This window comes from Podarcis filfolensis (assembly GCF_964270895.1).
Source record: "Podarcis filfolensis genome assembly, chromosome: 9".
NCBI classification, from domain to species: domain Eukaryota; kingdom Metazoa; phylum Chordata; class Lepidosauria; order Squamata; family Lacertidae; genus Podarcis; species Podarcis filfolensis.
The window spans coordinates 49,531,206-49,551,283 of NC_139610.1; the positions used below are offsets into that span (position 1 = coordinate 49,531,206).

Below are 20,078 nucleotides of genomic sequence, written 5' to 3' on the forward strand. Positions count from 1 at the left end.
TTTGCAATTTTTAAATTCACATCTGTGTTCAGCGCAATGTGCGTATGCATGGTCACACACATGGGAAACGCACGTAAATGGGGGGGCTGTTGCCTGTGCATTGAAACAACTACCCCAAACAGACCTATAAAGGCATCTTCAATAACAACCTTTAACCACCAGGTTAAAACTTTCCTTTTTAGCAAGGCTTTGGACGCAGGTGGTGCTGTGGTCTAAACCACTGAGCCTAGGGCTTGCCGATCGGAAGGCCAGTGGTTTGAATCCCCGCGATGGGGTGAGCTCCCGTTGCTCGATCCCTGCTCCTGCCAACCTAGCAGTTCGAAAGCACTTCAAAATTCAAGTAGATAAAGAGGTACCACTTTGGCGGGAAAGTAAACACCGTTTCCATGCGCTGCTCTGGTTTCGCCAGAAGCGGCTTAGTCATGCTGGCCACATGACCCAGAAGCTGTCTGTGGACAAATGCTGGCTCCCTCGGCCCATAAAGCGAGATGAGTGCCGCAACCCCAGAGTCGTTTGCGATTGCACTTAACTGTCAGGGGTCCTTTACCTTTACCTTGGCCTGACAAATGCTGTTTTATGGTTTTAATGCTGTTGAATGTTTTTGTTTTATTTGTAGGCTTTCTGTACTGTAGCTGCTTATGTTTTCTTGGTGTTTTATATGTGTCCATTTAAATACAATTTAATCACTTCTAGTTCTATATTGTGAAATTTTAGTTAAATTACTGTGTAAAAAGAAATGTAGCTTTTTTCTATTCCAAACAACAGATTTTTTTTGTAATTAATTACAATAGTGTAAAATATATTCAAAACATAGGGAGTGGTAATTGGTATATTATAACAGGATACATTATGGTATTTGATCATTTTATTAGGTACTCAGCAGGGAAGTTCTTTCTCGGTCTCCAGCTGTGTGCAGATAGGGGAATTGATGCATGATCTTACATTACTCCTATGGGGGAAAAATATTTTGTAATGAAATCCTATAGGAACTTTCAGAGAAAATCAATGAATAGTAGCTGGCAGGAATTTAGTATTCTGTTCACATATCTTTTCTGCAAAATCTACTTTTAATTTTTCGTATTTATGAAACTTTTTCACATGTGCTTTCCTTTCTGGAGGACAAAAATGGAAGCTGTAAGATTTGTCTATCTGTAACCTAAAGGGAGCTCAAGGGAAAATGAGATTTTAAGTCAGTTATGTTGAAACTCCTTTTATTAGTAGGAACCATGAAGGAGAAAATTTGAAATCTTTCTTCTTCTTCTTCATTTCTCAAAGATTAAATAAAATGTTTGAGAAAATATATAGAAAACAGAGGAACTCTTTTAAAATGTGCTAGAATTTAGCAGCAAAACATCCATAGTTGAGTTCCTGATCATATGCTAGCAGGCAATCACTGAGATATTACATATTTAGTTGTTGTTTTTCCCTCTGCCTACTTCAGCCATTTTTTATTTTTTTTTAAATTGTGCCCCAGATCCATCCTTGCATTCTGATGCAGTACCTACGCACAAGTAGGCAGCTAAAAAAAACAACCACTGTTACTTTTTCAGGGCCTTTGTAGTTGCTTATCCAAGGGCTCATTTCCATCTTACTTCAGCCTTTGATTAACCCCTTTAATTGGGTAAACAAACTCAGTTTGTTTACAGAATTGATTGTGTAAACAGATCAGTTGAAGTAAGATAAGAGGCTGGTGGTAATCAAGGTAACTGGAAAGACCAAAAAGTATAGCTTTAGCCACAATGTGTTTCTTGTTCATATTTAAATTGTAAATTCTTTTAAGTGCTTCTAACATGAAAATAATGCTGAATCTGTGTCATTTAAGATAGGATCAAACCTAGATGGTGGCAGCTCTGCATGTTTAAACTACACGGTCATGTAGAAGACAGGAGATGGAAAGGGTGAGAGGTACTAGATCCCTTCCCCAACTCACATATCACTTCCCCAGAGTACCTTATGTCATTCACTTTTCCTTCAACAGAGGCCCAATCCTGGAAGTTATTCTGATGGGACAAGACTTGTGAAGAGTGGCTTCAGGGAATTGAGTGGTTGGCGAGGGAGGGTTTAGAAATCATTACCCATATCCCCGCTCTGCTCTTGAAATTGGATCATCCAGAGGCACACACACCACTTATTAAATGAATGAGGCAAATCTAAATTTAAATAAAAAGACTGGCTGTTAAATCTACTTTGAGATAAAATGCACCTGTGCCACCTGGCTAGTGAGGTAAATGGGGTGCTCCAATATAGTGCTAAAACTGAAAACACAACACACATTGCCGTCAAAAGAAAAGGGGGAAAGCCTTTCAGAACCTAACTATTCCTTTTCAAGATGATCAGATGGTGTTTTCTTTGACCTTTGGCTTCTTCAGTATAACTAAACTGAGTGTTCCCAGTAGTGGTCTTAACAAAACTTCTTAGTAGCTATAGCACAGGTCCCCATGGTATTACTTATGGATGGATTAGAAAAATAAATCCAATTGTTAAGGTATTTTATTTTACAATATTTCTTTGAAATGCTGATGTGATTTCCGTTGTTGCAATAATATGTTCAACAAAAGGAGAAAACACGTTCTGAAATAAACTGTAAAATAAGTCCTATTTAACCCATACTGTATTTGAACATATTAAGATTCTAAAATCGTCAAAGGATCCATTGTTACTCCTTAAATTTCAGTTATTTTATTGCACAATGTAGCACATAAATATACACCCATCCACATTTATAATATGTCAATCCAGAAATTTATTTATTGGGGGGGAGGAAATTGCATTATATTCAATGCTAGCCCTACTCAGAGCAGACCCACTGAAACAAATGAGCATGACTAAGATATATTAATTTCAATGGGTCTACTCTGAAGGAACTTAGTTGGATACATCCCTGAGCTCTGCACTGATACCGTACTCTTCATTACACCCTACCTGGAGCTGGTCTGAATCCTTGCTCCAAGTGCCCTTGCCCAACAACATGAGATGGGTAACATACCCTCCAACATGCTGCAGAGGAAAATTGGGACGTGTGTCTTTTGGGGGCTGCAGTCTCATGGAAGCCAGGTAACTCGCTTGAGAGCATGACCCCCAAAACTGGTGTCTTTGGGGGCTGTGCCTGGGATGCAATCGCAAGTCAGGATGGCTTCTGTAATTCTAGGATGCCCCACTCAAAGTGGAACAGTTGAGGGGTATGGGGCAACCACTGGAGACAGGGCCCCAGTTATGGAGCATCCTTCTAAAGGAGGTTCACCTGACACCATCTTTCTGGCCTTTTCAGTCCCAAGTGAGGATTTCTTTGTTTATCCAGGCCTTTTAAATAACATGTGTTATTTAAGAGGATATGGTCCTCTTAGGTTAAAAAATGTGTTTCAGTTGTGTTTTTAATGTCAAATGATATCAATCATTTTCTGTTATATTTTAATTTTTATATATGTTTTGCAGGCCACTTACAGTATATTGTGGGTTGGCTATATACATTTAGTTAATAAATACATGAATAAATTTGAAACAAGTTGGATTTCAGTGAAAAGAATTAATGAGCAATTTAGAGTTTATCAGCGCAGTAGTGCTGGCCTGCAGAACCAACGTTCTGATTTATTTAGTTCAAAAGTTTACACCTTGCCTCTCCAATATGTTAGCTTCATTCAAGGCAGCTTACAATTAAAAACAAAGCAATCCCATAAAAATAACACAACATAAAATCAGAAACAGGCTTGAATAATTAATTTTCTGGTTTTACTTTTGATTCAACATAAGAGGCTGGCTGTCAACATTTAGTTTCAAATTTAAAATCATGTGTACTTTTGGCTCCAGCTTTGTTATTGTCCCTGGCCCACTGAGGAACAAGGTTGGGAATAAACAACCAAATAAAGTGTAGGGTAAATGGAGGTTAAGTTGTACGAAGCACAGTGTATGGGACTGTACGATAGGCAGGCTAACCTGTGGCCCTCCAGATGTTGGAACACCATGGCCAGTCATCAGGGATGTTCTGATTGGAAGTTCAGCAACATCTGGAGGCCACAGGTTCACCATCTAGCTGTAGAACATTTTTATTGCTTACATGGCACTGAAGTCAACTGAAGTCTTGAACTTTAAAAATCCTTTCTTTTCTTTGGCACATGGATGAATTTAACTCTCTTTAAAATTGAGCTAGTTGGTTGCTGTGTGTGTGTGTGTGTGTGTGTGTGTGTGTGTATGTGTGTGTGTGTGTGTGTGTAATGCCACACTTATGCTCACAACATGTTTCTAGTGCAGACCTGGAACTGCTTTGGAATACCAAGTTAAGTAATTAGAGTTGGCATGCCAAACACCTCTGTAGGATACAAGCGGCAAATGGAAGGGCAGACATTATATACTTTTTCTGGTTAATAAAAAAAAGACAACCACCACATATAAGGATGTTTCACATCTGGGTGAGGAGTCAGAAGTCCCAGGTGTGTCCTGGGCAAAGAGAAAGTTATACTGTATTGTTTGATGTAACAATAATTTATACACATGGTCAAACTTTTTTCAAAAGTCAATTTTTTTCTTTCCTCCCTGTGTTCTAATATATACACAAAATTAAATCAAATTTATGAAGAAATCCTATGCATATGTAATAAGAAGTAAGTCCCACTGACGTTAATGGGGCTTAATCTCAGATTAGCCTTAATCACCTTACTTTGTCCATCAACAGCGAGTACCTAAACAGCAGACTAAGTAGACACACAAGTGACACTCTTGTTCTCTATGGTGAAATGAACTGTATTTCTTTTAAATTATAGTAATGATGTCTAAGTTTGCATCTGTACAGATAAAGTCATTAAGTTTAAGACTGTCAAGCCAGAGGTTGCTTAATGGAATAAGACCTAGTCCCTAAAGTCTAGTCTGAACAATTATTTGCCACCTTCACATGATCCCCTTTGATTTCTCTAAGGCTACAGTCAAAAGTTAAATAGTATCCTGCAGATTTATTATCAAATGGGGGACTGACTAACTCAAATAAAAGTCAGTGCTTTTGATTTTAAAAATAAGATTTGAGGGATACAAAATTGCACACACCCCTCCACCCAGTTATAGAAATACAACATACAAATGCCTGTGGCAGGCCATTCTTTGAAATTAACCTCACTAAATTACAATCATGCACTTTCAACTCTCTGTAATTAAACATTTAGTTTTATTTATTCCAGATGTATTTGCTTCAAGTAAATCCAGACCTTTTGCTGCTGTTGTAGTAGATCTTTTACAGGTCTCAGGGACCTAAAAATTGACAGAAAATAAAAGTGAATTGTTTCCTTAGGTTTGGATTGCAACATATCCACTGGTGACTGCTTCTTATGGAATTTTGGAAGGTGGTGTGTATCGTGATTCCTTCAGGAACAAAATGGCTGATGCAACTGTTAGCTTTAAAAAGTAGTGGATATGTGTTTTGTGAAAATATAGTGCAAGAAGTTGTTGCTTTAGTGCTTCCACCTACTAATATATAACTGGGAATGCTTTGTGGACAATGTTTGAAGTATAAAGTACTAAAACTGTGTTTTCAGCAAATAGATGCTATAAAAGAAAACACTGGATATTTTCAGCTGCACATTTTAAAAATATGTACTAGTGATCATCACTCATCAGTTTACTACCAAATGACCATACTTGCTTTACACACATCTCAAAAACATTAGGCTTCAGAGTTGTCTTTTCTGGTACTCAGTTATGAAACCTTGCTTCATTAATAGATGGCTTAAAGATGCTGTAATTATCACCAGCTATAAGGTCTTTAAGGCTTTGTTGGTTTTAAACTGTGTTATTCTGGTATTAATATTAGGCTTTTATCTCCTGCCTTGGTATGATGATTCTTGTATTGCTGTTATTTGATTTCATGTATTTTAATATTGTACAGAAGCTGCCTTGTGAGCATGTTTACCCTAAAATGCAGCTTGGATATACAGTGGTACCTTGGGTTAAGAACTTAATTCGTTCTGGAGGTCTGTTCTTAACCTGAAACTGTTCTTAACCTGAAGCACCACTTTAGCTAATGGGGCCTCCTGCTGCCGCTGCGCTGTTGCTGCACGATTTCTGTTCTCATCCTGAAGCAAAGTTCTTAACCCAAGGTAATATTTCTGGGTTAGTGGAGTCTGTAACCTGAAGCATATGTAACCTGAGGTACCACTGTATTGTAAATACAATAATTCAAGAAACCCAAGATTGCTGGTATGGCATCATTGTCTTTTCTGCTATAGTCAAACATGCTTGCTCCTAATTTTGGATTGCTGATGGTGATTTATAAGCAAGAGTTGCTATTGCAAGCCTAGAAGTAGCAGTCCCTGCGGGTTCATATTCACTTTGTGTGGTATAAGAAAGTTATAAGTAGGAAGTTAGCCGCTATTTTCTGTGAATGGTTGTTGTATGTTTATGTTTTCTATGTAGCTATGCTTAGTAGCATGCAAAACATAAATGCAATGCATTACTCTGTACTTAGGAAAGAGCTACATCTGGCAGGGTTTGTGCTTCTGTGTGTATTCTGTCTAGATTGTCAAGTAAAACTTTTGTGGCTTTCTTCTGCTTTCTTTACATTTTTCTTTTGGTCCTTTGGTGTAAATGAGGCAGATTGCAATGAGAATTTTTCAAAGGTGGCCATGGGATTTCTTTCTTTCAGACATTAGTAGGAAATTTGCAGCCTGACCTAGCCAGGATCAAGAGAATGTGCTTTGTTTTCCACTCAGTTTTTTCATACAGTTCTATTTGTCCAAAACCTATAGACCAGAACCACAGAGTGTGACCAGACATTCAAATTCATGCTCAGATTTATACTGTACTATTAGACAATGACTAGAAAGCAATAGTTTGTGGGGGCGGGGTGAGAAAGAGAGAGAAAAGGCCATTAGAGGGCACTTTTGTAATCCTAAAAAAAATAAGATAGATGTTTGTTCTTTCACTTTGGACTGTTTGTTTTGGCTCTCACTTAGTCAGGATCAACAACGTGCAAGTCTTTCAAGTCAGTGGTGACGTTCCAACAAATTCTTTACTCCCCCTGCAGATTTAAAATTTCTAATGATGAAACAAGCTGAACATCTAGAAGAGAGTAAAATGTTATTTAGCGATTCTGCTTTGTATGCAGAACATCCCATGTTTAGTCCCTGGCATCTCCAGGTAGGGCCAGAAGAGGCCCTGGTCCTTAAATCATGGCCAGCTGCTGGTAGTAGGTGCAGAGGATTCTGACATAGATGGACCAGTGGTCTGAGTTGGTATAAGCAGCTTTCTTTGTTCCTAGCATAGACCACACTGAAATCTTGTAGGCAACTGGCAGCTGGGGCAGATGAGGATATCTGTGAGGATATCGTCATTATATGTACAAGAATGAGAATGAGGCACTGTCATCAGTTTGTGACTGGTGCTCTTGAATCAAGATATTTTTACCTGTCAGCAGATATGGTTGCCAGAACCACAGCAAAATAAATTCACTTTAAAGCTGCCAGGATTACAGAATCATGGAATCATAGAATTGTAGCCTTGGAAGGGTCCTCAGGGGTCATCTAATCCAATCCTCTGCAATGCAGAAATCTCAGGTGGATCATACTTGGCAGATGGCTACCCAACCTCTGCTTAAAAACCTCCACCACTGCTCATGGGCATCTGGTCAACTGTCAAAGAGCTCTTATTTTCATAAGGTTCTTCCCAGTGCCTAAGTCTCACTACTGAGCATAGTCAAGCAGACCTCACATCTTTACTGGAGACCAATGCAAGGTGGCAGCCAAGGTAAGGGCTTGTATCCACCAAAATAATAAATACAAATCTTGGCACATATAGAAGGAAAAGCAAAAACAAAGCTGCAGTAAGCTGCCGCATTGGGTCCTTTACCTTTTACTTTTACCTTTGCTTTCTTGGTACAAGAGGGGAATTTTATTCCCTGTAATGGTTTTGTTATTCTAGCATCCCCATTCTGGAGGAGTCAAAGGCTGTGTATGTCTCCCAGTCTGTACTTTAACACTAAAGTATGGTTCGGTGTTACATGAATGAGCCTTTGTGTCATTACCTCTCTTCTCTCCCTCTGATGATGTTGAATTACAGGGTCCAAGAGCACCAGGCCCCTTACTTTTCTGTAGAATCCACTGAATAAAATTTTTAAGAAGGCTGTTGAGGGCCCCATAATGTGACTAAAAGAAGGGGACTTGGTAGCCGTGAGCTGTGGATTTTGTTCACAATCCTCTACTGTTTCTCCCACTTGGTCTCATATTTTATATCTGGTTTTAAGTGTATGTGGTTGTATTGCTTTTAAATCTTGTGAACTGCAGTGTAGTGAGTGTGGAAGAAGAATGGTATAAATGTTTTAATTAAATACATTTGCATAAAATAATTTGATTACTGAGCCCTAACCACCATCACAACCACAGCTGCTTTAAACCTTCACAGACACGCATGGGAGTTTCGATCAAGAATCTCCAACATCATGCTTTTTTTCAGCTTAGGCAGAAACAACAAAAAGCAGACTCTACGGTAATATTTTCCTAGTTGTCTTCCAACTTTCAGGGTAAGCATTAGCTTTAAAAAAAAAAAGAAGAGCTGAGATTAATTGGAATTAAAACAAAAGGCCAAACCTGTCCCACCAATTTTTTTGCAATGATGGACCAAGTGCCAATTCTCACACCACAAGCTAAGTTTCAGAGCTTGGTTTTCTTGCAGACCAGGAACTTTCTTTTAAAAAGTTAGGTGAAATGCACATGCCAGCAAATTATTAAGGGCTGTAAAAATAAATAAAAGAAATTCAGCATGAAAGAATTGTGTAACAACAGTGGACTGGACTTTAGAATCAAATAATGAATATTTTTGTATTGGAGTGAGCAGTTTTGAATTAGGGATCAGCAAAAAAGGGGGGTAATACTTTAAAGTGGAAACTCTTAAAATGTGTTCTATCTGATGGCTACTTACTAATACACAGGTTTACATGTGTAATGTTAGTGAGAGAAAGTGAAGAACCTAATAAACACTCTATGGCGTATGCTTACTTACTCAACAAAATCCCAAGTGACTTCTTATGTGTTATGCCTAAATAAGCAGGCAAGACTGGACTTAATATAAGACTTATGCTATTATTGTCTGAAGGAATAACCTGATAATTAGCTATAGTAAATTAAAACAAGATCCTACCTGCTTAATTTATAGTTGTTAATTTGATCCAAAAGCCTGCCTATAAAGTGGGTGATCTGGTTAAAAAACAAAATTGAAAAACAAAGCTTAATCTGGAGACCCCTATATAGTAACCTTTATTTTTAAAACATAATTGCACTGGAATCCAGGACTCAGAATATCCATTATTAAGATCTTACAGTGGTTCATTGAAAAGACACTATCATCATAAGCATTCAGAACACCAGAGAATTTGCTATAGTTCTGATTAATTCATAGACAATTTCTGACTGAAAAATTAATGAACAAAGTATCTTGTTTTAGTCATAATTTATCCTAAATGATACTTAAAACATATTTCAATGAGTTTTGTAAATCAAATTATCAAATATGTTGACTTGTGATCTCTATGCTCAAATTTCCTTTAGTTCTTTATTTTCAACTGTGTTGCTGTTACTGTATCAGGATTTCATTTATTTTATTATTGCATATACTGTACACTATACCCCACTTTTCCTCCAAGGAGCTGAAAGTGGCATACATTTTCTCCCCCTCTGCATTTACCCTCACAACAACCCTGTGTGGTAGGTTAAGCTGAGAGATAGCCACTGGCCCAAGGTCACCCAGTGGACTTCTTGGCTGAGTGGAGATTTGAACTCTGGCCTCCCAGGTCCTACTCCAACACTTGAACCACTACACCACACTGGATCTACATGTAAGTAGCACCACCCAGAAGCCAGTGTCCTGTGTACCCACCAGCCTATTTTCAGTTAATAGTGGGACATAGAGCACAGCCTTCTCCAAGTATCTTGATAGGTAGGCATTCACTGATACATAAACAAGCAATCCTTCAGACACCTTGAACCTATTTTGGGCTTATAAACAGTACGCTGATTATCTATGAACAGATGTCTGAGGCAGCAATCCTTCCTACATCAGAGAAAGTCCAACTGAATAGTGGGTTTCTACTGGAATTCTGTAACATGAGACATGGCGGGGTTGGTCCTCCATTACTAGCACCAATGGCAAATCAGTTCCCTAATGTCTACCACATACAACCCTGATCTTGGGAAAGAAGATACTTCTGGTACTCTGAGAAAGAGATGAGTGTTTATATAGCTGAAAGAAAGCAAAAATAGATTACATTACACTGCTGTAACCTAGTCCTGCGGTGATCATTGTTCTATACAGAATAATTCCGTGACTGAGGAAAGAAAAATACACGCTTTGTGAAATACGATCAAAGGAAAAAGACTTTGTAATGAGAACACACTGTAGAGTACCAGAATGTTGTAAACCGCTCCTTCTTTTATAGTATCAAAACAAATGAAGTACAAATTAAGCTACATGTTCGTTCTCTCTCTCTCTCTCTCTTGGCTTCCTATAGAGTTTAATTACAAGACTCAATAGGCAACAGACTAGCCGTCTCCTGATCTTCTGTAATATTGTTGCACATGTCTGTAAATGAGTTGTCTTTCCATTCTTCTGAACAGCCCTGCTTGAAAACTGGCTGGCAGGAGAAAGTAACTGAAACTTGTTGTCAGTGGGAACAGGTGACACTGGCAAAGCGCTCCCCTCTATAGCCCTTTTCCTTTAGATCCTAAACCTTAGATGTCTCAGCTGGGAAAACCACTAGCAGGAAATTTTAAAATGCTTTATTCATTTAGTCATACGACAACAACAACATGAGTTTCAAGTAAAGACTATTGACTTGATGGATCACTTAGACAAATACTGAACATAATTGAATTATGGCATAAGAGATAACACCTTCCCCCCCCCCCTTTTTTTACAGCAACAACTATATTTACTAGCCCTGTCATTTACAATGCATCCCTTTCATTTTGCTTTAGGATGCTCTTGCTGCACTGTTCCATGTCCTACCTTCTGCTGCTGCTACCATTTAGCTCCTGGACACAGAAGCTGCCAACTAGAGATGAAGAGCTTTTTCAGATGCAGATCCAGGACAAAACATTTTTCCACGATACTTCAGTTCTCCCAGATGGAGCTGAAATCAGCAGCTATCTCTTCAGAGAAACACCCAAAAGGTATTTGGGTTAATGATATTTTCAGAGAGAGACAGAAGTTACAGGTGGAGCTGCTATATGGATTTGTAATTAAATTTAATTTGGGTTTATGCATGGAGAATAGAAATATTAGTTCTCTACTTAGAAATGAAATTGTCCTTAAATTTCAAAAATAATGTGGAGAAAGACATCATGTGTTTTAAAACAGAGTCACAATATGAGCAATATCTCATTTTAATATTATTGTAAAGGACATTGGTGCTATTAAGGTACCACACTTAAGTACAAATATTTCAATGACTAGCAAAAGATGTAATCAGATTCCCATTAGTAAGTGTTGAGTTTTGAAGGAAAATGTATTTTTAAACAAATGTTTCTTTCCAATATTCCTGGCTGAAATGACCTTTTCCTTTCCAGGCCTTCTTATTTCTTTATTTCTTTAAATATTTATAAACCACTATATCATAATGAGAAAACTATATTGAGGTCCTAGGCTGGCTAAGGTTTTATAGGTCAGCACCAGCTTTGAATTGGGTCTGGAAACTAATTGGCAGCCAGTGCAGTTGGGCCAGGATCAGTGTTATATACTCAACTTGGCTTGCCCCGGTAAACAACCTGGCTGTCAATTTTTGCACCAGCTGAGGATTCTAAACCATCTTCAGAGGCAGCCCTATGTGTATAGCATTGCAGTAATCTAACCTAGAAGTTACCAGAGCGTAGGCCACACAAGTTAAGCTATCCATGACCAGATAAGGCTATAGTTGGGCCACCAGCCGAAGCTGACAGAAGGCGCTTGGTGCCACCAAGGCCACCTGGGCCTCAAGCAACAGAAATGGGCCCAGGAGCACCCCAAGCTATGTACCATAACCCCCTCAAGAACCAACAGACTCCCATTCATCCAGTCTAGGGAACCACCCACTAACAGTGGCTGAGTCTTATATGGATGGAGTTTCAGTTGATTGACTCTCATCCAGGCCATTATCGAGGCCAGACACCAGTCCAGCACATCCACTGCTATAACTGCAGATGTAGAGGAGAAATAGAGCTGTGTGTCATCAGTATACTGCTGACAACACAATCCCAAACCTCAGCGACCCCACTCAGATATGTTACATTAACATTAAATAAAAGCCCTAAGGAAACTATGACATGCCAGGGTTTGATAATTGATTGTCTTTATGAAAGGATGTGAAATATACATCCATTTATTTTGATTGGAAGGTACTGAAAGTACACTGTGAAAAATTTAATGGGTTTGTTAATCTTTCCCTAGGTTTTTTTTTGTAGTTGAAGAAGATAACACACCCTTAGCAGTTACAGTAACACCTTGTGATGCTCCTTTGGAATGGAAGCTAAGTTTGCAGGAACTTCCAGAAGAGTCCAGTGGAGATGGCTCAGGTAAATTTCAGATAAAATTCTAGTTTTTACGACAGATATGAATCAGTGTGACTGTCTTAAAGGAATCCTGACCAGTTGTGTGTTAGAATTAGTTTGATAAATTAGACTCTGCTACATAGAATGGTTGCTTATATGAACAGGGCTTGTAATAGCAAAATAATGCATTAAGATTATCGCACTCCCTCTCTAACTCTCTTTCTCACACACATTATGCAGTTTATAAAGAGAACAGGGATGGGAACATTGAGAGATGGTTAAATATGAATCCAGCATAGAACTAAGCTTCAATAAAGGAAAGTTTAGTCTTAAATGCCCTTAAATCTTCTTACTAAAGCAGCAGAATATAGTAATTTATTCTTCTATATATGAATGCAATATAGCAATAAAATCTCAGTGTTACTTATTCAAAAGTTGAATGGATTGCAAACCATAAACCATATTGTTTCATGATTAAGTTTCCACCAAGCAATCATTTATTTTGGTACTTAAACATATATATTAGTTTCCTATGAGAACACCTTTCCTAAAAAAAATCCCTTTGTGTGTTTTCTAGGTGAACCTGAGCCACTTGAACAGCAGAAACAACAGATTCTCAATGAAGAAGGTACAGAGCTGTTCTCCTACAGAGGAAACGATGTTGAGTATTTTGTGTCCTCCAGTTCACCTTCTGGGTTGTACCAGCTGGAACTCCTGTCAACAGAGAAAGACACACACTTTAAAGTGTACGCCACAACAACTCCAGAATCAGATCAACCATATCCTGAACTACCTTACGACCCAAGAGTTGATGTCACTTCTCTTGGCCGCACAACTGTCACTTTGGCATGGAAACCAAGCCCTACAGCTTCATTACTAAAACAACCTATGCAATATTGTGTGGTCATTAATAAAGAGCACAATTTCAAAAGCCTCTGTGCTGTTGAAGCTAAGCAGAGTGCTGATGATGCCTTTATGAGAGCTCCCAAACCTGGTCTGGACTTCAGCCCCTTTGACTTTGCCCATTTTGGGTTTTCATCCAACAGTAATTCTGGGAAAGAACGCAGCTTCTTAAAGTCATCATCAAAGTTTGGGCGACAGGTCTATTCAAAGCCTAGAGTTGACCTTGAAAAGATATGCATTGGGAACAAGAACATCTTTACTGTGTCTGACCTGAAACCTGATACACAGTACTACTTTGACATATTTGCCGTGAATGTCAACACCAATATGAGCACTGCCTATGTTGGCACTTTCGAAAGAACCAAAGAAGAGGCTAAGCAGAAAACAGTTGATCTCAAAGATGGGAAAGTTACAGACGTGTTTGTCAAGAGAAAAGGCTCTAAATTTTTGCGGTTTGCTCCTGTTTCATCACACCAAAAGGTTACATTTTTTGTCCATTCATGCCTCGATGCTGTACAGATCCAAGTCAGAAGAGACGGTAAACTTCTGTTGTCTCAAAATGTTGAAGGTGTCCGTCAGTTCCAACTTAGAGGAAAGCCAAAAGCTAAATACCTCATTCGACTGAAAGGAAATAAAAGAGGTGCTTCCATGCTGAAGATTTTGGCTACTACAAGGCCTAATAAACAGTCATTTCCATCTCTTCCTGAGGACACACGAATTAAAGCCTTTGATAAACTTCGCACGTGTTCTTCAGTCACAGTTGCATGGTTAGGTACACAGGAAAGGAACAAATTTTGCATATACAGAAAGGAAGTGGATGACAACTATAATGAGGAACAAAAGAAAAGAGAACAAAATCAGTGCCTGGGGCCAGACTTGAGGAAGAAATCAGAAAAAGTCCTCTGTAAATATTTCCACAGCCAAAACTTACAAAAAGCAGTTACCACAGAGACAATTAAAGGTCTACAGCCTGGAAAATCCTACCTTCTGGATGTTTATGTCATAGGACATGGAGGGCACTCCGTCAAGTATCAAAGTAAAATTGTGAAAACAAGGAAATTCTGTTAGTGGCACTTCTCATGTTGAAATCAGCAGAACATTAAGCATATGGACTGACTACTTACACAGCAGAGGAGTTGTGAACTGTATTGGTACTATATAGAGAAGATATTAACATCTATATTTATGTTTACAAGAGCAAATGAAGGGACTGAGGCTGGTGCTCTTCGTTGGTATCGGACACTTGCATTATCATGCGTCTGGTGGTCCAAGTTCAGTGCTCAGTAGATAACGAAAGTAGCAGGAAATATTGAAGGAACTGCCTTTTTGCTTCCATATTGCATGAAGTGCTTCTAAATTATTTTATTACTTCAAAGGCTAAGAAAAGACCTTCAGTTACCTTATTCTTAAGCACAGACACAGAAACAAAACTCCCACACAACCTCTATCTCTTAGTAGGCTATAGGGTCATGTAAATTATTTTATAAAGTCTTGTTTGAAATGTCTATGTTTCCATGATTGTAAACTATTAAAATATCTTTCCCCTCTTAAAACACAGATCTAAACTAAGTATTAACTGGACTACGCAGAAGTCAGTTTTATTGCTAATGTAAATTCCTATCTCGTAAATTTTAAATGTTTAAATACTGTATGTATTTCATGTACAAAATTGTCAGACATTATATTCCTGTACATAAAATTTAAATATTAGATTATATGTTCCTTCTCATCCATTCCAATGCATTTTGAGCATCATTAATTAATAAATTTGTAAAACTTTTATATCTGAAAATCTATTTCAGCTACTAGCATCCTGAAAATGGAAGCTTTTACAAATAATAGGATCAATCATTTTGTATAAGTATTAGGAGTAAAATAATCTAGTAATGCTTAAAGTGTTTGGGGTTGGTAGATTCCTTTCTTCTTTAACTTATAACAATAACACAACAATTACTTGCCCTTATACACTGGGCAAAATCCAGAGTATATAATCAACTCAATTTTGATTGAACACAATTCAATTTATGTCTTTTTATTTTCAATTTTGGATTGTACCTAGTGGCTTATACTCTGAAGGTCAATTTGTAGATGCAATACACAAGTGATGGTTAGGCAAAAATGCATTTTATAACTGTTTTATTTTTTGCATTTCCACAGAAATCAGTTTGATTAAAATTAACATGTTTGTGGAACATAACCCTTTTTGTTTTCGTTTATTTTTCTAAAAAATAGTTCCAACATCTGCTTTTTGAAACATTTTAGAATAAATGACTTAGAATTAAGTCTCATTGGGACTTACTCCCAGGTAAGTGAGTATAGGATTGCAGACTGAAACCTAGGAGCATTTACATGGCAGAAAAATTGTCTGGATTCAATAAGTTGCACTTCTGAGTATTTTGTGTGTGTTTTGTAAATTAGACGACTTTACCTTAATTCAAACTTTTGTGATTCAAATACGCGGGTTTCCCTTAAATGTAATAGAGTTTTGAGCTATTATGTGTTATATATTTCTTAGTAATGAAATATTTAAGTTAAAATTAGATACAAATTTGGGGGCTGTAATCCTTCAAGTGTTTACTCGTGAATTAGATTTCAGTCATACCAATTACAATTTCATAATTAACTTGAGCTTGATGTGCCAAAGTTGGGCACTTTTAAATCTCATTTATTTCAGTGAGACAATTAACCTCACCTTATATATTATTTTCCATTGGTTTAAATGCACTTCACTGTGGCTGAAATACGCCATTTCTTATCAACATTTAACATGAATTATGATTTGGATCCAGGAGGGTTTAGTGTGGGGATTTTATTGAGTAGTGTGGGGTTCAAAAAGTTGTTCTGGAAAGAAGAGTAGGTACAAATTCATAAAGTCAAGAAAAACATCAAAGCAACTTGAACACATCCCCATATACCGAACTGCAAAAAGCAAAATCTTTGTAAACCATTCTGAGGGTCCCTCCTCCCACCCACTCACAATCAAGCTGTGTATAAATTATATGAAATAAATAAATTTAGAAATCTTGACTAAGGTGAGCAGCTACCATTTTTCCTAATAGTTAATGTCCTTTCTAACTAAGTAAAGGTGCAGTTCTTGAACCGTCCTGAGATCTGCGGATGAAGGGTGTTATACAAATTTAATAAATAAATAAAAACTTTATAGTCACTGGGAACCATAAACCTTGTCTAGCTGGGTTGTGTCAAGCCATTACAGGTGGTCTTCAGTCATCTGAAATTGTACAGCTCAAAAGCGTAGTAGGCATGGAGTTTTCTTCCTTGCTGGCCTCCTTCTTACAACTTACCATAGATTCCAGCTGCAGTTATGAATTGCTGGGAAGGAAGGATATATTGGTTTTTAGAATCGGCCCTTGCTGCCAAAGTAGCAAGCACTTCACTTTATCACGTTGATATCATATCTGACTGCTGTGGTTATCATGTGTGACATCTGGTGTAAATATTAGAATCATGTAAATGGAATTCCAGTCCCTTGAAGTCGGTGGCAAATTTCCCATTAACTTTAATAGCGCCAAAGTCTTACCCATGGATTTCATCACTGGGAATGAGCTCAGTATCTGAACATGCTCCAGTTCGTCTTCGGGAATGAGTTCAGTGTTCGAACATACACATTGCAGCCAGGATGCGACATGCTGTTTCTATAAAGCTTATAATGGTCAATAGGGCACTTTTCAAATAAAAGGGAAATGACTGTGACGTTTAAACAGTTTTTATTAAGCAATCTTGCTGTTGAGGGTTTCAAGGCACTACAATTTTGTTGGGAGGATGGTTTCAAATGGCGTACAACATGAGTTGCATGTAAAGTCTGCTGTGGGGTTCGGACTGGTATGGTTAAAATGAATCAGTTTCTACAACCCACAGCACATAAGGCAGAAACAGGTCAGTTTCACATTTGGTTGCCTTTCACTTGACAAACACACATAATCAAATAATGTAATTCCCTACCGCAAGATGCAATGATAGCCACAAACTTAGATGAATCAGACCAATTCAGAAGTCACAGTGGTTTCCATTGACAAATACAGGTCTACACCGTTAGTTCCTGTCTGTTAGTTGCTTGAGTCTGTTCCTCAGATACAGTATGGTTCAGCCAATGTCCTCTCCACCACTCCACCTTGTTCACTGCTTAGTGCCCATGTCTTGATGGTGTTATGACTAATGGAGGGGCCTACATGCACCTATTCATATGCACATTCCAGCTTCCATGGCATGCATAGTTGTCAACTGTCCCTTATTTGGTGGGAAAGTCCCTTATCCCAGCGCTGTGTCCCGCTGCTGTCCCTTATTGATGATGTCCCTTAAATTTCCTGGGTTTCAAAGGAAGCAGCTCCTCTCCCTCCCTCCCTGCCGGCCAGGGAGGAGGGAGGCTCCAACTGTGTTGCTTGGCTGCGTTGCTCACCCAATAAGGAGTCTAAGAACGACTGGGGGGTGGAGCTTGCATGCCTTGTGCCGATCAAATCAGCTGCGTTGCCTGGGGACTCGCCTTTGCTCAGCGCTTCCCAGCGGAGAGGTGATGGTGCTTTCCCTTGCTGCATCCCCTTTGCCGGGTTGCGGTGCTGTGGGAACCACCGCTTGAGGCTTCGTTTGGCTGCTGGCTGGGCTTTCTGCCTTTGGCTTGGAGGGGCTCAGAAGTTGAACATACCTGTGCTTGGAAAATCCCTTATTTTGACTGCTGATCCCTTATTTTCGCGGCTGCTGGTCCCTTATTTTTAAATCTGTATGTTGACAGCTATGATGGCATGAGCGAAAAGCATTGCCCTCCCCAGCTAATATCAATTGCTGCAAATGAAATGAAACCAGTAGCAATTACTGCAAATGGAAAGAATAAGAGACTATGAGCAGCTTCAGTTGGCAAGGTTGGTACAGTGCAAACAACCTGGCAGAACCAACGCAGTGGTCTGCACTGACCTTGCCACCTCCCCGTAAGCAGCAGTGACATGACCAACTTAAGTTCAGATAAGTCCAGAACACCCAACCTTGCATCTGCTATCGCCAAAACACTGAGGGCACCAGGTTGAGGAAAGCTTATCTTACATTTTCAAGTTTTATGTGCAGAAGAGAAAACGGCCCATGAACTAGAAAAGCATAAGGATGGTTATGAAAGCAGTTTTGATCATATATAGATTAATAATGGCATCATTACTTCATTTGTTGTAGTTCAAAAATCATTACCATAGATCAATAGATTGTTTTCCCCACAGCAAATATTTGTACTGAATCCAGCACATGTGATGGGAGATCCTCCAAGTTTTATCTGAGTTTCCTTTTATATAACTTGGCAGGACTTCTAATATTTATAGCTGACCATAGCGCAGTAGTGCAAATGTCTGCTTTTTCTTCATATTTGTAGTTATTTAGTGATGAGATAGTGTGAAGGTTGGACAATTGACCAAGAATCATTAACACTTGGCTCTGATGGAACTAGCAGTGGTGAAGTATGCACCTTTTTGGCAATAAAAAGGGTCTTTCAAGGCAGTTCCCTTTTGTGTGCATATTTAGGTTGCTATCGTGTGTGTGTGTGTGTGTGTGTCTAATTGAACTCAATAGGACATATGTCTGAGCAGACATGCATGGGGTCGCACTCAATCTCATTTATGTTGCAAGCTTTGTCTGAGGTTGCCTCCAGACTCACTATTTTGTGGGAAGGGCTCAAGTGCATACTAGAACTTTAGGTTTGCACAAAGTCAATTGAAGTGTTTTGTTGTCCTAGCACAACAAATCCACTTTTTTAAAAAAAAGTGTAGAATTTTTGCAGTTTAGAAAGTGACAGGGAAATGCATTTAAAAATGTGGGATAAGCAAATGATTAATGGAAGACTTATAAACATCCCACAACCCAAGCAAGATGAATGCTAATTGTCTCCCAGCCTCCCAGCAAACAAATCAGAATGAATGCTCAATAAAGACTGGACATAGTCTAACTATTGTGTAAGCTTTGTGCAAGAAAATCCAGATACTATAAATGCTGAATGAACACATTGCCTGGACAAGTCCTTAAGAGTTCATTTCATTTAATCCTCACAGTACTCTTATTAAGTACGTTAATCTGATAAAGAATTACTGGCCCAAAGTTACATGGTAAACTTCATGGTTGAACAAAAATCTGGACCCACTTCCTTGATCTACACCCAACACTTTAGCCTCAATATCATGGTAGTTTTAATTTCTTAAGGGAGAATAAGGCAATAATCTTAATCCAGTTTCTAGTGTTGAGCAATCACATTTTTCCAGCCCTGATTTTCCAGCACAATATTTCATTTCTGGGAAAATCTGTCAATTAATATTTTATTTGTTAAAATGAAAAGCAATCATTAAAGGGGGGGACTATTAATATGGAAAAATGAAATTCAAGTGTTATTCAGTACCCTATTTGAAGATGTATAGTTCAAATTAACCTGTAAATCAAATATATTGGAATCATTCTTAACATACTAATGCAACTGATCACCCATTAATTTATCTGTCCCCATTTTTTTAGTTGCTGTATTGTAAGTAACATCTCCATGAACATCAATCAATAAGTAATCCTGTCACAATGAGTCATCACAGAAAAAACTGTAAGCAATTCCATAATTAATATATCTTAAGCATCCTTATACAGTGAGCATCACAAACAGCAGGAGTCAATATATTTCATCTGGACCAGGAGGTACTGTTTGTTCCTTCCTCT

At 38.3% G+C, this 20,078-nt stretch overlaps 1 protein-coding gene across 2 annotated transcripts in view; it reads left to right on the top strand.

Annotated features, from left to right (window-relative positions):
* Positions 1 to 15,591, top strand: part of NDNF (neuron derived neurotrophic factor) — a 33,712-nt gene extending 18,121 nt beyond the window's left edge. For both annotated transcript variants that reach the window (XM_083571377.1, XM_083571376.1), the window contains exons 2-4: positions 10,944 to 11,138; positions 12,391 to 12,515; positions 13,069 to 15,591. In XM_083571377.1, the coding sequence (XP_083427503.1) occupies positions 10,945 to 11,138; positions 12,391 to 12,515; positions 13,069 to 14,462 (1,713 nt within the window). In that variant the 5' untranslated portion in view covers position 10,944 and the 3' untranslated portion in view covers positions 14,463 to 15,591. The remainder of the gene's footprint in view (positions 1 to 10,943; positions 11,139 to 12,390; positions 12,516 to 13,068) is intronic.
* Positions 15,592 to 20,078: the final 4,487 nt, after the last annotated feature.